The sequence below is a fragment of the Nesoenas mayeri genome (assembly GCF_963082525.1).
Source record: "Nesoenas mayeri genome assembly, chromosome: 6".
NCBI classification, from domain to species: Eukaryota; Metazoa; Chordata; class Aves; order Columbiformes; family Columbidae; genus Nesoenas; species Nesoenas mayeri.
Window position 1 is genome coordinate 27,225,247 of NC_137545.1, and position 17,853 is coordinate 27,243,099.

Consider the following 17,853-nt stretch of genomic DNA (forward strand, 5'->3'; position numbering starts at 1 on the left):
CAGGTTTGTGTGGGTCTGTGGGAGCTGCCGTGGGGTGGCCCGTGGGTCTGAGGAGTGTGGCCGGTGAGGTGGCTCTGAATGGATGCACCTTTCTGGGGTAGGGGTCTGGGAGGTGAAGCTGGCCTGGGTCCCTGCCACTCCTCAGGGACTGGTCCTCTCCCATTGTCCCCTGTGGCTCGTTCAGGGAGTATTTCGGTTTCTCTGCCCCCTGTCCTGCCTGAGGGAGGCCAACACCTCTGCACCAGCCCCAGCCATAGTGTGTGCAGAGCCAGGGGTGCACTTGCCCTGGGGGGCACAGAGCACCGTGCCCTACTCCAGCCCATGACTGTGGGCATGGTTACCCATGGTGCTGGTGGTAGAGGCAGATCTCTTCAAAAGCAGGACCCATCTGCCCAGCCTGCCCTCTGCCCCTCTGGGTCTAATGATTCTCGACTTTGAGTACCCAAGGGCTGGATCCTGCCTGTGGGACCACAGTCTGGAAGGTGACCTGCTACCAGTGAACCCCTGCTTCAGGGCATAACCCCATGGGGTGACTGCTGGGCACAGGGGGATCCCCCACTCCCTTGCCCCTCTGAGCCTGGGAAGCAGTGCCTGGATCCGGCTGGGTGGCTCCTGCCTGCGACAGCCCCATATCAGCACCTGCCTGCTGAGCCAGCCCAGATGCTGCAGGAATGCGGCTCTGCCACCACCCGATACTGCAGGAATGCCCTGCGGGTGGGGAAGGGGCAAGCTGGGGCCGTCCTGCCTCTGTCAACCCACATCCCTCACTCATCCCCCATCCCTCACACCCAGTGAGCAGCTGCCTGCACTCCCTATCTAGGCAGGGGCCCCCCTCCCCTGAAGCTGGGGCTCCCTCTGTGACCCTGGGCAGGCAGCCTGGGCTGTGGATGCGCTGATCCCTCGGCATGCAAAGAGCTGCCTTTTGTCACCTCTTCTGTTACCACTGGGCTGGGAAATGAGTGATTTGGGCTGAGGCAGGAGCATATTCAGTGGCGCTGGGGTGCTCAGGGTGAGGGTGATGCTCCTGCAGTGCGGGCTCGGTGCTGGGGGCTTTGCTCTGGGTGCAGATCTCTCCTGACAGTGCTCCATGCTGCTCTCTTTGCTGAAGCCTGAGCCCCCACCCTGGTCGGCCTGTGAATCCTCCCAGGCTGATGATCCCCACTGCTGCTTCAGCCAGCTCCCTGCCCTGACTCCAAGGCAGTGGTGATGGAGGGGTTTGGGGGAGCCCCCAGGTTCCTGGCCTATCCACGTGCATTCACGGTGCAAAGTGGTGCCAACGCAGTCCTGAGCTGCCAGATCACAGGTGACCCCCAGCCAAGCATCCTCTGGGAGAAAGACAAGAACCCGATCGAGCCCTCAGGCCATTTCCACATGGAGGCCAAGGGAAACCTGTACAGCCTGCTGGTGTCCCATGCCACCCCCCAGGACAGTGGGCTCTATGTCTGCAAGGCCAGGAACAGTGTCGGAGAGACCTATGCTGCTGCCACTCTCAAAGTGAAGGCGGGAGAGCTCCAGGAGGAGGATCGATGCTCGGGTGATGAGGCACCTGCCTTCCTTGTCACCCCCTCATCCACTCGGGTGTGCCGTGGGGAGGATGTGATGTTCACCTGCCGGGTGTCTGGGCAGCCCTGCCCGGTACTGGAGTGGGAGAAGGACGGGCACAAGCTCTCTGACCTCTTTGAGAGCAGCCACTTCGCAGTGGGGCAGGAGCCAGAGGACTGGCACTTCCTCAGGCTGTTTGGTGCCCGGCCACCAGATGCGGGGGTGTATGTTTGCAGGGCACGCAGCGGCTCCCGGGAGGCCCTGGCTGCTGCCGTGCTCCTGGTTGAACCCCGAGCACCACCTGATGGGCTCCCCAATGGCTCCCCCATTGATGAGCCCCAGCTGGTGGTGGAGCGGCAGCAGCGGAGGTGGCGGCGGCACACAGCTGGGCAGCGTGAGGGACCAGAGTCCTGGGTGCCCAACGGTGTGGTGCCAGCCAGAGAGCCAGGGGCCAAAACATTTGCTGTGAGCGCAGGGAAGCATGCCAAGTTTCGCTGCTATGTCACCGGCAAACCCAAGCCAGAGATCATCTGGCAGAAAGATGGGGAGCCCCTCACCCCCAGCCGCAGGCACCTTGTCTACGAGGACCGAGAAGGCTACTTCATCCTCAAGGTGCTGTACTGCAAACCCCAGGACCAGGGTCTGTACGTCTGCAACGCGTCCAACACTGCTGGCCAGACCCTCAGTGCAGTGCAGCTCCAGGTGAAAGGTAGGAGCATGCCGCAGTGCTGCTGGGGGTGTCTGGGTCCTGCAGGTGTCCAGGGATTTTCATCTGGCAGGGGTGGCTTGTGTGTGAGCCCAGCACCCCTGGGCTCTCTCCTTCCCGGTGCAGCTAGGGGTTACCCCACGCTCCTCTGGACAGAGCTATGGGCGGGGAGCTGTGTCCTCCTCTGTGCCCCTCACTCCTTGTGAGCAGAGAGGTGGCAGCCCTGGAGGGCTGTGGGTATCCAGCCGACAGCAGGGAGAGAGGACAGTAACTCTGTGACAAATTCCCCTGGAAGCGCTGAGCGGTTTTGGCAGGCAGCCCTGCAGGGCATGGCTCCAGGCGTCTGCACTAGCTGCAGCCCCGTCCCCCAGCATCGCCCTGACAGCTGGGGACAGCCTGCCGCTGGGGTGACCCGGCATCTGGTGCATTCCCCGCCTGCACCCTGCTTCTCTCCTCTGCCGAGGCGCCTGCCATGGCATGCTGGTGTGCATGCTTCTGTATCCCACAAAACTTGCTGACAGATGTGGGGGCACTGCTGGATCCCCTCAGCCTGTGCCCTAGCTCCCCTCACTTTGGAGGATGTGCTTCCTGGGAGCAGTGCCTGTCCCACACAGGCCAAAGAGAGGGGCACAGAAGGGCCAAGGGCTCAACGCTGTTTGTGTGCTGGGAACACCTCAAGCGAAGGGCTGCTGGGGGTGCAGTGCCCCCTGCGCCCTCAGCGCCTGTCTCTCCCGGCGGCAGAGCACCGGCTGCGGTTCCAGGTGCAGCTGGCAGATGTGGAGGTGGCGGAGGGGGAGGATGCCGTGCTGGAGTGCCAGGTGCCGCTGGAGACCATCCCCACTGCTTGGCACCTGGAGGACAGGGAGCTGCAGCCCAGCCACAAGTACGTGATGGAGGAGCGAGGTGTGCTGCGGCGCCTGACCATCCGTGACGTCCGCACCGATGATGATGGCATCTACCTCTGCCAGATGAAGGACAAAGGGCGCAGCATTGCTGAGGTCTCCGTTCGAGGTGGGGGGCAGGCTTTGCCTTGCTATCCCCCTCCTTGCCAGGCTCCCCACCACTCCCTGCAACTGCCTTCACATCTTTTGGCTGTGGTGCCTGTTGCTGCCCCTCCTTGATCTCCTCCTCTGTCCCACCCTGGGGAGCCCAGCCCACCCCCCCAGCATCACTCCCCAGCCCTCACGCATCTCTTCCCGCAGGGGTGATCACGAAGCGGCTGCCACGGAAGCTGGATGTGATGGAGGGGGAGAATGCAGTTTTCTGCGTGGAGACACGGGAGGCATTGGAGGGGATCTGCTGGAGCCAGGATGGGCTGCAACTGCGGGAATCACCCCGCATCGTGCTGAAGAGCTTTGGCAGGATGCACCTCCTGGTGCTGGTGCATGTGACCCGCCAGGATGCAGGCACCATTTCCTTCACTGTCGGGGAGTCGCAGACGTCCTCCCAGCTCCGAGTGAAGTGTAAGCCCCAGGCTTGGAGGCACCCTGTGTCCTCCATCCTGCCCATTCACAGTAGGTGACGTGGGGAAGAGATGGGGTGGGCACCCACTATGCTGTGGATGTGATGCTGCAGTGGTTCCTGGGGAAGGAGGCTTTGAGCAGGGGTCCAGGGACCCAGCTTCATTGGCACTCACAAACCCCTGTAACCAGCATCGTGGTACACAGGAGCAAGACCATCCTCTCCATCAGAGAGAGGAGCCTGAGAGAAACAGGCTGTGTAGCCCCACTCATCCCTTCTGCCACCCCAACGGGAGCCTTGCTGCCATCCCCAAGCAGGGAACACAGGCTGTGACTTGCAGGTGTGAAGCATGACCCCCCAAGCGCGCCGGTGGCAGCCAAGATGAGCGTCGCAGAGAGCAACGTGGCCCTGCTGACATGGTGCCCCGCGCCCGATGCCCACCACCGCCCCCCCAGCCGCTACCTGCTGGAGCGACGGGAGGCGGCGGGGGGCGAGTGGGTGCAGTGCCTTGCCACTGACCTGCCCGGCCGGGTGCGGGTGCTGGGCGACAGCGTGCCCCGTGAGGCTGACTACTGCTTCCGTGTCTGCGCCACCAACGAGCATGGCAGGAGCAGCCCTGTGGAGTTCCCCGGCTCCGTGCATCTGGGTGAGGGTCCCAAGCTGGGGACATTCCCCTGGGTCCCGGCTCTCCACTGGGGGCAGTTGGGATGTCGTGCCATGGCACGCTGCTCGCTGGTGCTGCCGGGGCTGAGTCCAGCTGTGCTCCAGCCCCCTTAGCTCGCCTGGAGAGAGGGCTGCAGGATGCATGGGTGCGGGATGGTGAGGATGCGCAGTTCTCCCTGGAGCTGTCGGTCGCGGTGCACGGTGCCTGGTTCCTCAACGGCGCTAGACTGGGCCAGGAGGAGGAGCAGGCAGGAGGCCGGTGCAGCGTGCGGTGCCACGGGACAGAGCACTCACTGCTGATCCGGGGAGCACGGCTGGCTGACAGCGGGACACAGGTCACCTTCATGTCCGGTGCTGTGCGGGACTCAGCCACCCTGCATGTGCAAGGTGAGCAGGGAGTTTGCAATCGGGTCCTGCCAGGAGAAGAGCAGCAGGGGCTCTCATGCTGGAAGATGCTTCTCATCCTTCCTCCATGTCTATCAGCCCCACAGGTCCGCATCGCCCCAGTACCTGAGGCCGAGCAGCTCCGGGAGGTGCCAGCGGGGCTACCTGTGCTGCTGGAGTGCCAGGTGTCCCCCGCAGACACCCCCGTCTGCTGGTTGAAGGATGGCAAGGCCGTGCCTCTGGATGACATTATTGCAGTGCAGGCAGAGGGCTGTGTGAGGAGGCTGCTCCTCCGCTCAGCCGGTCCCTCGGACACGGGCACGTACACCTGTGACGCTGGGGATGATGCCATGAGCTTCACAGTGACCATCACTGGTGAGCTGGGGACTACAGGTGGGAGCCTGAACCCCACCTTCTGACAGTGGTCCTGTCCCACTTCTTGCTCCCATGATGGGAGCTGAAAGTCAGTTGGGTGTCCATGCTGAGCCCCGTGTGTCCCCCGGCAGAGGCACCAGTGAGGATTGTCAGCTCCAACGAGGAGGCTCCTCACACCTATGTGGCCGGGCAGCGCGTGGAGCTGTGGTGCCAGCTGTCCCGCCCGGCGGCCCCAGTGCGCTGGTACAAGGATGGGGAGGAGGTGGAGGCAGGAGAGGACCTGGTGCTGGAGCAGGAGGGGCCGCGGTGCCGGCTGGTGCTGCCCTGTGCCCGGCCGCAGGACACAGGGGAGTTTGTCTGTGACGCTGGTGGAGACTCTGTGTTCTACACCATCACCGTGGCAGGTGGGTGCAATGCAGATGGGCTGGTGGAGTCATATCTCGGGAGGGGGGCTTTCTTTGGGGGTGCAGGGTGTCACAGCACATGTCATTGTGGGTCTCACTGTCTCTTGCTGCCCTGGGGTTGGGGTTGCTCATCAGAGATGCTCATGCTGGGTCCTGACCAGCAGGTCAGGCAGGCAGGCTCTTTGTGGCAACTCTGGTGTGCAAAACCACCAGACTGCTGGCAAAGGGGACAGCATGCTCTGCCAGGCCAAAACGCTCAGTTGCCCAAGGGCTGGCACCCATCGTCACCACACTGGGGTGTTTGCCAGGCCTCTCCCATGGCCGGTAAACAGGCCCTCCTCTGAGTTCCTAAAAACAGTGGGTGTGAGCACCTGGCATGGGGTGACTTGTGGTCAAACATCACTCTGATGGACAGTGTTAATTGCTAGCCTGAAAATTAGTTGTTGCCTGGACACTGACAATTGGTTGGTGTTTGCTGGGTGTGAGCAAGGGATGCTGTCCCACATGGCTGCCCCAGCTTTTGAGCGGCTGCTGGCATCGCTGACTGGCAGAGGATAATGAAAGCTGAAAATGAGTGAAAGACTTCCCCTTGCGGGCCCCAAAACCCACAGTGCCTCAACCACAGGAAGGTGACTGGGAGCAGAGCTAAAGCCCAGTTAGAAGGCCCTGTGAGTGCAGAGGTAAAACGGCTCTACAGTGTTAATATGTGGCAAAGTGATGAAGCTGATGGCAGAGAATGTAGGAGTGGAAATGGGATGAGTGAGGAGAGTTGCTGGGCAGGGTGAAGAAAGGTGTGTTTTAGTGTGATAAAGGCAAAATGGCCAGCAGGAAGGACAGGCAGCGTGTGCTCTGGGCAGAGGCAGGAGCGTCGTCCACCCTGCGGGGGTGCAGGACATGGAGAGCCCGGCTTCCCTGGAGCGGGAGGGGAAACACCATCTGCTGAAGCTCAGCCTTTTGGCTGAGCAGCTTTGCACAACTTAGATGGAAGGGTCTTAGAGAGGCTGGCCCAGCTCAGTCAGGATTTGGGCGTTGGTGTCACCAGCAGGGCTCAGTGTGGGTGCCGGGAGGCTCAGGCTGGCACCCCTCTGGCAGGAGTGCCGGGCCGGCTGCTGCTGTCAGTGCTGCTGTGGCACGCTTGGGTTTCCCCGAGGCATCCCAGCCATCGCCCAGGGGCTGCTGTGGCATGGATCCTGCCTTCCTCAAGCCTGGCCACCCTTGCGCGGCTCTGGGTTCTCCAGCAGCTGCCGAGTGCTGGGGCGCCCTTGGAGACAACGGTGGGGCTTGGGCCAGAGCAGTGCTGCCCCCCAAGGGCTGGCACATTGCCATGCCTTGCTTTGGTGCCGCTCAACATCTCCAGCTGCACTTCAGCGACGTGATTGCTTTTAGCAGGTCCAGGGAGACAGGCAGCTGCTGAGCGTTTGATCAGGGAGCCAGGCGGATGCAAGCTCAGCATGGGGCAGGTTGAATGCTGCAAACCGGCGCCATGCCCCTCTTGTGCGCTGCAGGGCTGCGATGCACTGCTGAGCCTGGGCATCATGGCCAGACGCTGTCTGGGAAGTTCGCAGCCCGGACACCCAGCATGGGGCAGCTGCGGGCCGTGGGAAGGGCAGGTTGCTGCTTGGCTGCCAGCATGCACTGGTGTCACCGTGCCCTGTGCCTGCCCAGAGCCGTGAGCTGGCTGAGCACCACGGTACAGCCTGGGCCAGCTACAGCACATTGCAATGCACATGGATGGACAGATGGTGTTGGCTGCTGCAGATGAGGGCCACATCCTGACCTTTTCTCATGAGAGAGGAGGGCTTCTCACCTCATGCTTGTACCGGGAGCCCCTCTGGCTTTAAAGATCCGACTCAAGTCATCAGGGAGATGTGAGCAGTGGCACACATTTTGTATGTAACCCACTAAGGATGGTGTTTAGCAAGCTCTGTTATCTGGCACGGTGTGCCAGGTCCTGCTGAGCTGGAGGGATGGGGATGTTGACTGCAAGCAAGCCACATGCCTGAACCACAGTGAGAGCAAATGCCAAGGCCGAGCTGACACAGAAGCACCAGCCGGGGGGTGTCCACCCAGCAGCCTCCTAATTGGGGAGACAGGTAGAGAGGCGGGACCCCCCTGCAGGGCAGCCGCAGGGGCTGGTGCTGGGAACACATACAGCAATTAGCAGTGCTTGGGGCTCGCTAATGAGGAGCTTGCCCACCTGTATCCCACCTCTGCATCACTCAGCTCCCTCCTAAGACAGAGCAGGGCAGGTACTGTGGAAGTCAGTGGCTTACACGACAGTGACTTACAGCCAGGCTGGAAGCCGGAGGCTCCTGTCAGGTGTGATGGGTGAGGAGCAGAGGGAGCACCAGGCAGGGCTCCACTTGTGCTGTGTGGGATGCAGATGAGGTGATGCCTTTCAGCCTTAAAACCAACAAGCCAGTGGAGCCATTGCTCCACAAACAGCTGCGATGGCCACCATTGCCTTCTCTGGTCTTCACATCCCGGCTGAATCACACATCTCTCCCCAGCAGAAGCACCAGTGAGGATTGTCAGCTCCAACGAGGAGGCTCCTCACACCTATGTGGCCGGGCAGCGCGTGGAGCTGTGGTGCCAGCTGTCCCGCCCGGCGGCCCCAGTGCGCTGGTACAAGGATGGGGAGGAGGTAGAGGCGGGAGAGAGCCTGGTGCTGGAGCAGGAGGGGCCGCAGTGCCGGCTGGTGCTGCCCTGTGCCCGGCCGCAGGACACAGGGGAGTTTGTCTGCGATTCTGGCGGAGACTCTGTGTTCTACACCATCACTGTGGCAGGTGAGTGCGATGTACAGCTACAGCCCTCTGCCTTTATCATTCTGCTCAACTCCCTGCTCACACTGCCAACCCACTGGTAGCTGCAGCATCTCAGCTGCCTCTCACCTCCTCATGAGCAGCTCCTTCCCATGCCCCTGTGCTGGACAGGGATGTGGACAGGGGCAGGTCAGCTGCTCCATTTCCTCCCAGAGCCCTGTGCTATTCTGTCCCTCCACACCCCAGGGCACAGCCACGCTGCCTGCCCGTGGATTTTGCCACCTCACACGCTAGCCCTGGTGCTCCTTTGCCTTTCATCTGCCAGCACTGCAGGGCTGAGATGCTCCTGGCTGCTGGCCCCAGGGCAGGTAGGATGGAGGCCAAGTGACACAGGTTTTTGACCTGCTCAGCCCCGCAGGTCCACATTGCCCCAGTGCCTGAGGCAGAGCAGCTCAAGGAGGTGCTGGAAGGGCTGCCTGTGTCACTGGAGTGCCAAGTGACCCCACCAGATGCCCCCATCTGCTGGCTGAAGGATGGCAAGGCCATGGTCCCAACTGAGGTCCAAGCCATCCACTCAGAGGGATGCTCGCGGAGGCTGCACATCGCCACAGCCACCCTGTCTGACTCGGGGGTGTACACCTGTGATGCCGGGGATGATGCCGTCAGCTTCAGGGTGACCGTGAGCGGTGAGCTGCCCGGAGGGTGCCTATCCTCCTGCAAGGCTCACCCACCACCATGGCTGAGTACCTTCTGTGTGTCCCTCGGCAGAGGCACCAGTGAGGATTGTCAGCTCCAACGAGGCGGCTCCTCACACCTATGTGGCTGGACAGCGCGTGGAGCTGTGGTGCCAGCTGTCCCGCCCGGCGGCCCCAGTGCGCTGGTACAAGGATGGGGAGGAGGTGAAGGCGGGAGAGAGCCTGGCGCTGGAGCAGGAGGGGCCGCGGTGCCGGCTGGTGCTGCCCTGTGCCCGGCCGCAGGACACAGGGGAGTTCATCTGTGACACTGGGGATGCATCTGTCTCATTCCATGTCTCGGTGGCAGGTTGGTGACACAGCAGGGATGTCCCGGGAAGGGCAGCTCTGCCCTGGCTCTGTGCCATGGGGTCCCCAGCCCTGTGTCCTACCCTCAGCATCGCAGAGGTGGGGATGTGGCTGCATCACCCAGGGGCAGGTGGGCGCCCCCCTCCAGATATGCTGGGCTGGCACCATGCACCCAATGCTCATGCCCTCCAACAGCTCCTGCCCCTTTGCACTGGGGGAAGAGGCTGTAGCATCCATGCAGCCCCATGGGGACAGGGATGCAGGTGACAGCAAGTAGGGACAGCAAAGCCAGGTGTGGTGCGGAGAGCAGGTCTCACACCCTTCCTTCATGTCCCTGGCAGAGCCACCAGTGCGGATCCTGCAGCCTCCACAGCGCTCACTGGAGCTGCCAGTGCTGGCGCCGGGGCGCGTGGAGCTGCGTTGCGAGCTCTCTGTGCCAGGTGCTCCTGTACGCTGGTTCAAGGACGGGCTGGAGGTGGATGAGACTGACAACCTGCTGCTGCTGACAGAGGGTGCCTGGCGCTGCCTCCTCATCCCCAGGAGCAGTGCTGAGGATGCGGGCGAGTACATCTGCGAAAGCAAGGATGAGGCCGTCTCTTTCGATGTCCAGGTGTCAGGTCAGCAGGGACCTGGGAGCAGGGAGATGCTGATGAGGCTCCAGTTGTGGGGTCTTTCTCAGCCTGGGTGAGGGGGACTGGCTCCTCCATGGTGATGAAGCTGGTGGGTGCCCACCCCCTGGGGCACCCAGTTCAGAAGCTTGCCTGGGGCTGGCAGCAGAGGTGTCCCTGCGGCCATGTTGTCCCCATGCTGCTTCGCATCACAGCCATGTCATCCTCGCAGAGCCACCAGTGAGGATCCTGCAGCCTCTCAGGCCTCCTCCCATCGTGACCGTGTCCCCGGGGGAGACAGTGACACTGGACTGTGAGCTGTCCCATGTGGATGCACCTGTGTGCTGGTCCAAGGCGGGTGTCAGGCTGGAGGCTGGAGGCAGCCTGGTGTTAGAGGAGGAGGGTGCCCACCGCCGCCTGCTCATCCCCATGGCCAGAGCTGAAGACTCCGGAAAATACATCTGCAATGCTGCAGATGACACAATTGCCTTCACCGTCCAAGTGCTGGGTGAGCAAGAACCTAGGGGAGAGCCTGGCAGGGGTTGATGTCTGCACAGACCCCAGAGATCTCAGCTCTGTTGGTGCTGGGTGCTGCAGATCCACTGGTCAGGATCCTGGAGAGGGATGTCCTGCCAATCCAACGGCACTGCCAGGCCATGGAGGACCTGGTGCTGGAGGTGCAGCTCTCGCATGCTCACGGGGAGGTGAAGTGGTACAAGGATGGGGAGAAGTTACAGGACACAGGGCATGTGCGGCTGGAGGAGGATGGGGCACGCCGCTCACTCGTCATCCTGGGCACCACGGGCAGGGACACAGGGGAGTATCTCTGTGACACCGGCAATGACAGCATCATCTTCTTTGTCACTGTGGAAGGTGAGCGGGACATCCTGGGTGGAGTGGCCAGAGGGATGAGGACTGAGGTGTGTCCCTGTCTGCTGTCAGGCTGGTGTGGGGCTGGGCTGGGTGGCAGAGAGTGTGACGAGGCTGGTGGGGAGACACAGGGAGCCAGCTCCACCCACGTGAGGGCTCTTTGGAAACCCCTGCACTGCCCAGGTGCAGCCAGAGGGGATGCAGGCAGGATCTGGCCCTTGCAGCACCCAGCATAGGCTGCTGCTCCCATGGTGACTGCCCATTTCTCCAGTCCCAGAGCCACCGGTGACCATCGTGGGCAGCACAGGTGCCATGGAGCATCGCTGTCTGGTGGCTGGGGAGGACCTGGTGCTGGCTTGTGAGCTCTCCCAGCCTGATGCCACCGTACGCTGGCTCCGGGATGGCCAGGAGTTGCAGGCGGGTGAACGGGTACAGATGGAGGCCCACGGGGTGCGGCGGCAGCTCACCATCCATGGGGTGCAGTCCGGTGACTCGGGGTGCTACATCTGCGATGCTGCCAGTGACCGTATGGTGACGAGCGTGGAGGTGTCGGGTGAGCCTGCAGGAGCTCAGCGCCCTGGGCACCCCCAGCACAGTGGGATCATGCTGCAGTCCTGGGCGAGGGGAGGAGATGCCTCTGTGACCCTGCTGATGGCAGAGGCTGGGGCAGCAGCATGGCAGGGGTGGGTGGGAGCCCTGTCCCCCATCCCTCAGGAGCTGTTGGTCAGGAAAGGACATGTCAGGGTCGTGGTGAGATGCGTTCCTCCCGTCTCCCCCAGCCAGGGGCTGGTTAAATTTAGCCTTGGCCAGCTCCCAGGCGCCGTTCCTCCTGCTTAAGCTGCCAAGGGCTGAGCTCAGCCTGGACCCTTATCATCTGGAGAAGGAGAGCTGGGCAGGGTGGAAGAGAGCCTGGTTCAGGCAGGTGTCCCAGATCCCCAGCAAGGCACTCAGGATGGGGGGACACTGAAATTGATGGTCCCAACCTGGCACCTGAGCTGCCTGTGCAGGTAGGGATGCAGGAGCAATAGGCTCAGCCACTGTGTCTGCCTGGAACCCCTTCCCCAAGAAGACTTTGAGCTGTCAGACCCTGCCAGCCTGCATGTCTGCCCCACCAGGACCCCTAGCAAGTCCCACTGTGACCTCCAGCCAGCCCCACAGCAACCCCCAGCTGCTCACAGCATCCTACGGCTGGATGCACCATGACTGCCATCAGCCTCACAACCCCCCTGCCCCATGGTGACTCACCCTGGGCATTGCTGCCCCTCTGCTCACAGCTGTCCCATCCCAGCCCTGTCCCACACTGCAAGGACACCCCTGAACCCTGCCTTGTCCCTTGCACCCCCAGCCCAGCCCGTGTGCATTGTCAACAAGGAGGAGGCACAGAGCCCACTGGAGGTGCTGGAGGGGGAGAGTGTGACGCTGGTGGCCCGGCTGTCCCCAGAGACAGCAGCAGCACAGTGGCAGAAAGATGGACAGATGCTGTGTTCGGGTGGGCGGCTGCTGGTGTGCAGCGAGGGCCCCGCACGCAGCCTCACCATCAAGCAAGTGGAGCTGGGTGACAGTGGCATCTTCCTCTGCGATGCTGGTGATGATGAGGTGCATTTCACTCTGCACGTGAAAGGTGAGCCTGGAGGCGTCCCTCACGCATGCCGGGGACAGGAGTGGTCCCCTGCCCAGCACGGGGATGCTTCATGCCCCATCCCACGCCAGTGCTGCTGACAGGGGCATATCTGAGCCCAGCACTCCTCTGGCACAGAGGCACCTGTGCTGTTCGTGAACAAGAGGGAGGAGCTGGAGAAGCTGTTGGTGCTGGAGGGTGGCAGCACTGTGCTCTCCGCCATCGTGTCCATGGAGCGAGCTGATGTCACCTGGCTGGGCCCACAGCAGGCGGTGGTGGCCAGTGAGCGCTGCGAGCTGCGGCGGGATGGCCGCGTGCACAGCCTAGTCCTCCACAACGTAGCCAAGGAGGATGCCGGCATCTACACCTGCCTCTCCTCCAACGACCAGATGCAGTTCGACGTGAGCGTCCGAGGTGGGTGGCAAGGGGGTGGTGGGGGTGCCCAAGGAACCCCTGCAGCAGCTGGTACTGACATGGGGGGTTTGGCCATGCAGAGCTGCAGGTGAAGTTCCTGCGCGGGTTGTCGGATGTGCGTGCGCGGCAGGGTGAGCGGGTGGTGCTGTGGTGTGAGCTCTGCAAGGCACGGGGCGACGTGCTGTGGCGGAAGGATGGGCAGGCACTGGTGCCCGGCCCACGCTGGCAGATGATGGCGGAGGGGCGAGAGCGTTCATTGGTTCTGAGCCGCGTGGAGCCTGAGGATGCCGGCGAGTACTGCTGCGAGTCCAACGATGACCGGACGCTGGCAACACTGACAGTGCAGGGTGAGCTGTGACCTGCGTTTGGCTATCACCCCAGGGACCCCTGTGCCATGGGTGCAGTGGGAAAGCTGGTCATGGTGATGGTGGGAGGTGCAGGGATGCTCAGCAGCTATACAGGATAGGGGATCCCTGGTGCCATGCTCTGATGGCCCAGCTGTAGTCCCCAGGGTGGTGGAGATCATCACAGAGCTGAAGAGCCTGACAGTGCTGGAGGGGGAGGATGCCACCTTCAAGTGCCTGGTGTCACCAGAGGATGTGGCCGTGACCTGGCAGCTGAACGGCCAGCCTGTGTTTCCCGGCGAGCGGCTGCTGGTGACGAGGAGTGGTCTGTGCCACAGCCTCACCCTCCATCAGTGCCAGCCGGCTGATGCGGGCACTGTGACGGCCAACGCTGAAGGGCTGGTGAGCATGGCTCGGCTGAGCGTGCAAGGTGAGAGGGACAGAGCTGGCTGGGGCACAGCCCAGGGCACAACTCTGGGGCTGGATGCTGACCTGGTGCATGGGCTGTGCAGAGGCACAGGTGCTGTTCGTACAGAAGCTGCGAGACGTGGTGGCAGAGGAGCAGGGGGACGCGTGCCTGGAGGTGGAGGTGAGCCACGAGGCTGCCGAGGTGCAGTGGCTGAAGCAGGGTGTCCTTCTCCAGCCGAGCAGCAAGTACCAGATGCAGGAGTCGGGACACCGGCGCACCCTCACTATCCGCTGCGTTGGCCATGCCGACCGTGGCACCTACCGCTGTGAGAGCCTGCACGACCGCACGCAGGCTAGGCTCTGTGTGGAGCGTGAGTACCACAGCGGGGACAGGAATGGGGACAGTGATGGAAAATGGGATGGGGGCAGCACCAGCCTGCTGCAAGGATGCTGCAGGCTGAAGGAGGAAGAGTGGGCAGGGCTGGTACTTGGCTGGAAGTGGTGGTCAAGCAGAGAGGTGAGCGTACGGGTCAGGGATGGGCAGGGGTGGCACCTGGTAAAAAGGGCTGGATTTAGGGGATCAGTCCAGCAAGAACAGACTGGGGAGCCAGGGTCACTGGGGTGAAGCAGACACTCGCTCATGGACACAAGTCCCTTGCAGCTCAGAAGGTGTCGATCCGGATGCCGCTGGCAGATGTGGAGACCTTTGAGAAGGAAACGGCCACCTTCCACCTGGAGCTGTCTCACCCCGGTGTGCCCGGGGTCTGGACGCGGGATGGCATCCGGGTGAAGCCCAGTGGCACATGCCGAATCAGCGCCACGGGCTGCGGACACAGCCTGACGCTAGAGGGGTTGGCACTGCAGGACTCGGGCACCATCACCTTCACAGCCGACACTCTACGCTGCAGCGCCCGCCTGCTTGTGCGGGGTACGGTCACTGGGGAGTGTGTGGCCAGGGTCTGAGCCAAGACCCAGCTGGGACACTGGTGATGAGTCCTTGCCCATGGTGGTGTCCCACCAAATGCCACCATCACCTTGGGAACAGCTCCCTGTCTCCACATCCTCAAGCTCATGTCTTTCCCCTATCAAACCTTGCCTCCTTGTATCCTCTCTCCTCAGAGCCTCCAGTCACTATGGTGAGGGTCCCACAGGACATGGGAATCACGGAGATGGGGGTTGCCAGCTTCGAGTGTGAGCTGTCTCGCCCCAGCGTGGAGGTGAAGTGGTTCAAGGTGAGGGTTTGCCTAGATCCCTTCCAGCAGCACCCAGCTGTGTCCTCCCTGCTTCACCCCCTGGCCACTGCCCTCCCTGCTAGAGCTGCAGGCAGGGGACGGGGGCTGTGAAGCAGCCAGGTGCTGCCTTGCACCCCTGAGCGCGCACTCCCCGGGCAGGATGGGCAGGAACTGCGGCCAGGGCCCCGCTGCCGCATCTACTCAGTGGGTCGGCGCCGTGTCCTGCAGCTGAGCCGCTGCGAGCTGGCTGACGCTGGCGCCTACACCTGCGATGCAGGTGACTGCCAGGCCTCCGCCACGCTGCACGTCCAGGGTACAGCCACCCCCATTCCTGGAAACAGGCGCACCCCCAAACCTTGTGCCACCTGCTCTCCCTTGTCCTTGGCTGCCCTGGCACCCTGCCTCTTGCCCGCAGAGCGCCAGGTCTGCATCATGAAGGACCTGCAGGATGCCTGTGTGCGGGAGGGTGACAATGCCGTCTTCACCTGCGAGGTGTCGCACGAGGATGTGAAGGGCGAGTGGTTCCGGGATGGGGAGAAAATTAAGGTCTCCAGCACAGTGAAGATACGGCAAGAAGGTGGGGGTGCAAAGCTGCTGCCGGGCATTGCACCCCCTCCCGTCTTGGGCAGGCACCTCTGCACCCAATTGGGGACTGGGAGGGGGTGAATTCAAGCAATAGGAGTTTGTGTGGACAAAGTGGGGGGATCCCTGCCCCAAACCTGCTGTGGGTGCCTATCACTGTCCCCTTAAGCCAGGCTCTCCCCACCAGGTACCCGGCATTTCCTGCTACTCTGCGGTGTGCGCCCCGAGGATGCGGGATTCATCCGCTTCACTGCTGGGATGGCTGGCTCAGAGGCCAGCCTGCAGGTGGAAGGTACCGGTGCTGGGAGACGGGATGTGCCCGGGGCTGACACGTGGGATCCCCTTGGGACACCGCTCTCTCAGTGATGCCAACAGTTCTCCCCCACCTGCCAGTGCTGCCCATCCGGATCGTGAAGCCACTGCGGGACAAGACTGTGCTGGCATGGCACAAGGCGACGCTGGAGTGCACAGTATCCCACGCCCGGGGCCGGGTGCGCTGGCTCCGTGGGGACACTGAAATCTTTGCCGGTGACAAGTACGAGATCTGCAACCTGGACTGTTACCGCACGCTCATCATCCACTGCGTGGGCCCTGAGGATGAGGACTCATACACCTGCGATGCCTTTGATGATCGTTCCACCGCCCGGCTCCTGGTGGAGGGTAAGGAGGCACAGGGTGGGGCACCACTGGGGGCTGTGGGCGCTGTCATCCCTCGCAGTGGAGGGACGCTGGGGGCCCTGTTCCCACATCCCACTGCTTGCAAGGGTCTGCGCACTGGGGTCAGGGGAGCAGGCTGGACATGGGACCAGGGGTCTGTCCCCCCCGTTGTTGGGACACCCCTTTTCTGGTGCCCCACCAGCTCCAGGGATACTGAGCTCCCCCTTATTCCTTTTGTCCCTGCAGGGAGGTAGGAGCCAGGATGTGGTGCTCAGGGGCTGCACAGAGACAGATGAACGCCACTGCTGGGAGATGGGGTCATGCTTTCCCTCGAATGTACAGACACATGGACACCATTCCCAGCCTGCTCTGGCCTCAAGGCTCTGCATTAAACAGCATTTTTTTTTCTGACATGGCTTCTTCCATCCCAGCGAGCCGGGGTCCCGTTAGGAGAAAGGGTGGTGGCACCACTCTCCATCCTGCCCAGCATTCCTGGGGAGCCCAGCCCTCGACATCCCCCCTCTCCCCTGCACAGCCTCTGGTCCCACACGCCGGGCTCCGAAAGGCTCTTTACTGTGTGGCTGTGGCCTCAGCAGCATTTGGCACATTTACAAAAGAGACTGAAAAGGGGGACAGCAGTGTGGCGCTGCAGAGATGGGGGCACCTGGCAGAAACGTGCAATTCCTGGGGCAGTGGGGCTGGCTGGGCTGAGGAAGGGCTCCCAAAGCAGGGGCGCACCCTGGTCCAGTCTCACCACCATCCTGCCCGCCTGGCCAAGGGGAAATCCTGGTTCACTCTGTAATAAATTAATACAAATCATAGCAAGAGAATTATATACAAGGCGGGAGCCTCTGCCCGTAGCACCGCTCTGGGGCTCCTGCCCTGTCCTGAGGCTCGGCCCAGCCTCAGGGTTCCCCCTGGCCACTATAAAATCCAGTCGCCAGCAAAACAGCGACAGCTTCTGATGCCACGGGGGTCCCTGCATCCCTGAGGCAGCCCAGCCTCTGCCCAAAGGCTGGATCCAGTGTCTTGTCTCCCATCAAAACACTTTGGGGGGTGCACGAGGCATCACCCCAGGACAGCCACTTCACGGGAACTGCCTGGCCCTGGCAGCCTCTGCCCCAGAACCACCTTGGTCCAGCTCAGGAAAAAGTGGGGAGAGAAGCAGTTCTGTGGGGCAGGGTGGGTGTCTAGGGCAGGGGGACCTTCTGAAGAGGCAGGTTTGGGAAGCACTGCCTGAAACCTGCTCTCAGGGCCAGGGTGGGACAGGGCACACATGCTTGGGGGAGTCCCTGGAGGAGCAAGGGCTGGTGGATCTGCTCTTTGAGGAAGGGATGTGGGACACAGGCACTTGGGGAGTTGCTGGGGGAGGTGCGATGGGGTGGGGGCAGGCACAAGGAGCTGCTCTTGGGGAAGGGGGGCTCAGACATGGGGAGGGAGATGTTGGGATGCAGGATGAGTGTTCCCAGGCCATAGGGAAACACGGCAGTGGGGGCTCAGGAACCCTCTGCCCCAGTAGAGCTGCTTGCACCATGCGTCCATAGGTGTTGGTGTCCACAGTCCTTGGGCTGAGTCCCTGCTGGAGGGCTTCCCCAGCACCTCCAGACCCTGCGGGCAGCCAGGGCTCACCCAGCCAAGTCCCGCAAGTCCCCAAGAAGAGTCTCTATCCACAGCTCCAAGGCGCAGGTGGCCACCCCGGGGCCAAGGGCACAGCCCCATCTGTCCTAGGGGGTCTGTCAGAGCAGGCTGGGGTGCTGGTGTCACTCGAGGTCACTGGGTTGGC

At 62.5% G+C, this 17,853-nt stretch overlaps 1 protein-coding gene across 1 annotated transcript; it reads left to right on the forward strand.

Moving 5' to 3' along the window:
- Nucleotides 1-1,206: 1,206 nt before the first annotated feature.
- Nucleotides 1,207-16,324, forward strand: OBSL1 (obscurin like cytoskeletal adaptor 1; the record flags this gene model as incomplete). The annotated part of the gene is made up of 27 exons (XM_080346960.1): nt 1,207-2,251; nt 2,990-3,259; nt 3,451-3,711; nt 4,050-4,355; nt 4,487-4,759; nt 4,856-5,149; nt 5,263-5,399; nt 5,472-5,535; nt 8,046-8,321; nt 8,732-8,983; nt 9,066-9,338; nt 9,679-9,954; nt 10,178-10,453; nt 10,543-10,818; nt 11,087-11,368; nt 12,161-12,436; nt 12,572-12,847; nt 12,928-13,194; nt 13,346-13,621; nt 13,704-13,970; nt 14,261-14,527; nt 14,719-14,831; nt 14,991-15,144; nt 15,247-15,408; nt 15,601-15,705; nt 15,807-16,073; nt 16,317-16,324. The coding sequence occupies 27 exons, from the start codon at nt 1,207-1,209 to the stop codon at nt 16,322-16,324; spliced, it is 6,999 nt and encodes a 2,332-aa protein (XP_080203086.1).
- Nucleotides 16,325-17,853: the final 1,529 nt, after the last annotated feature.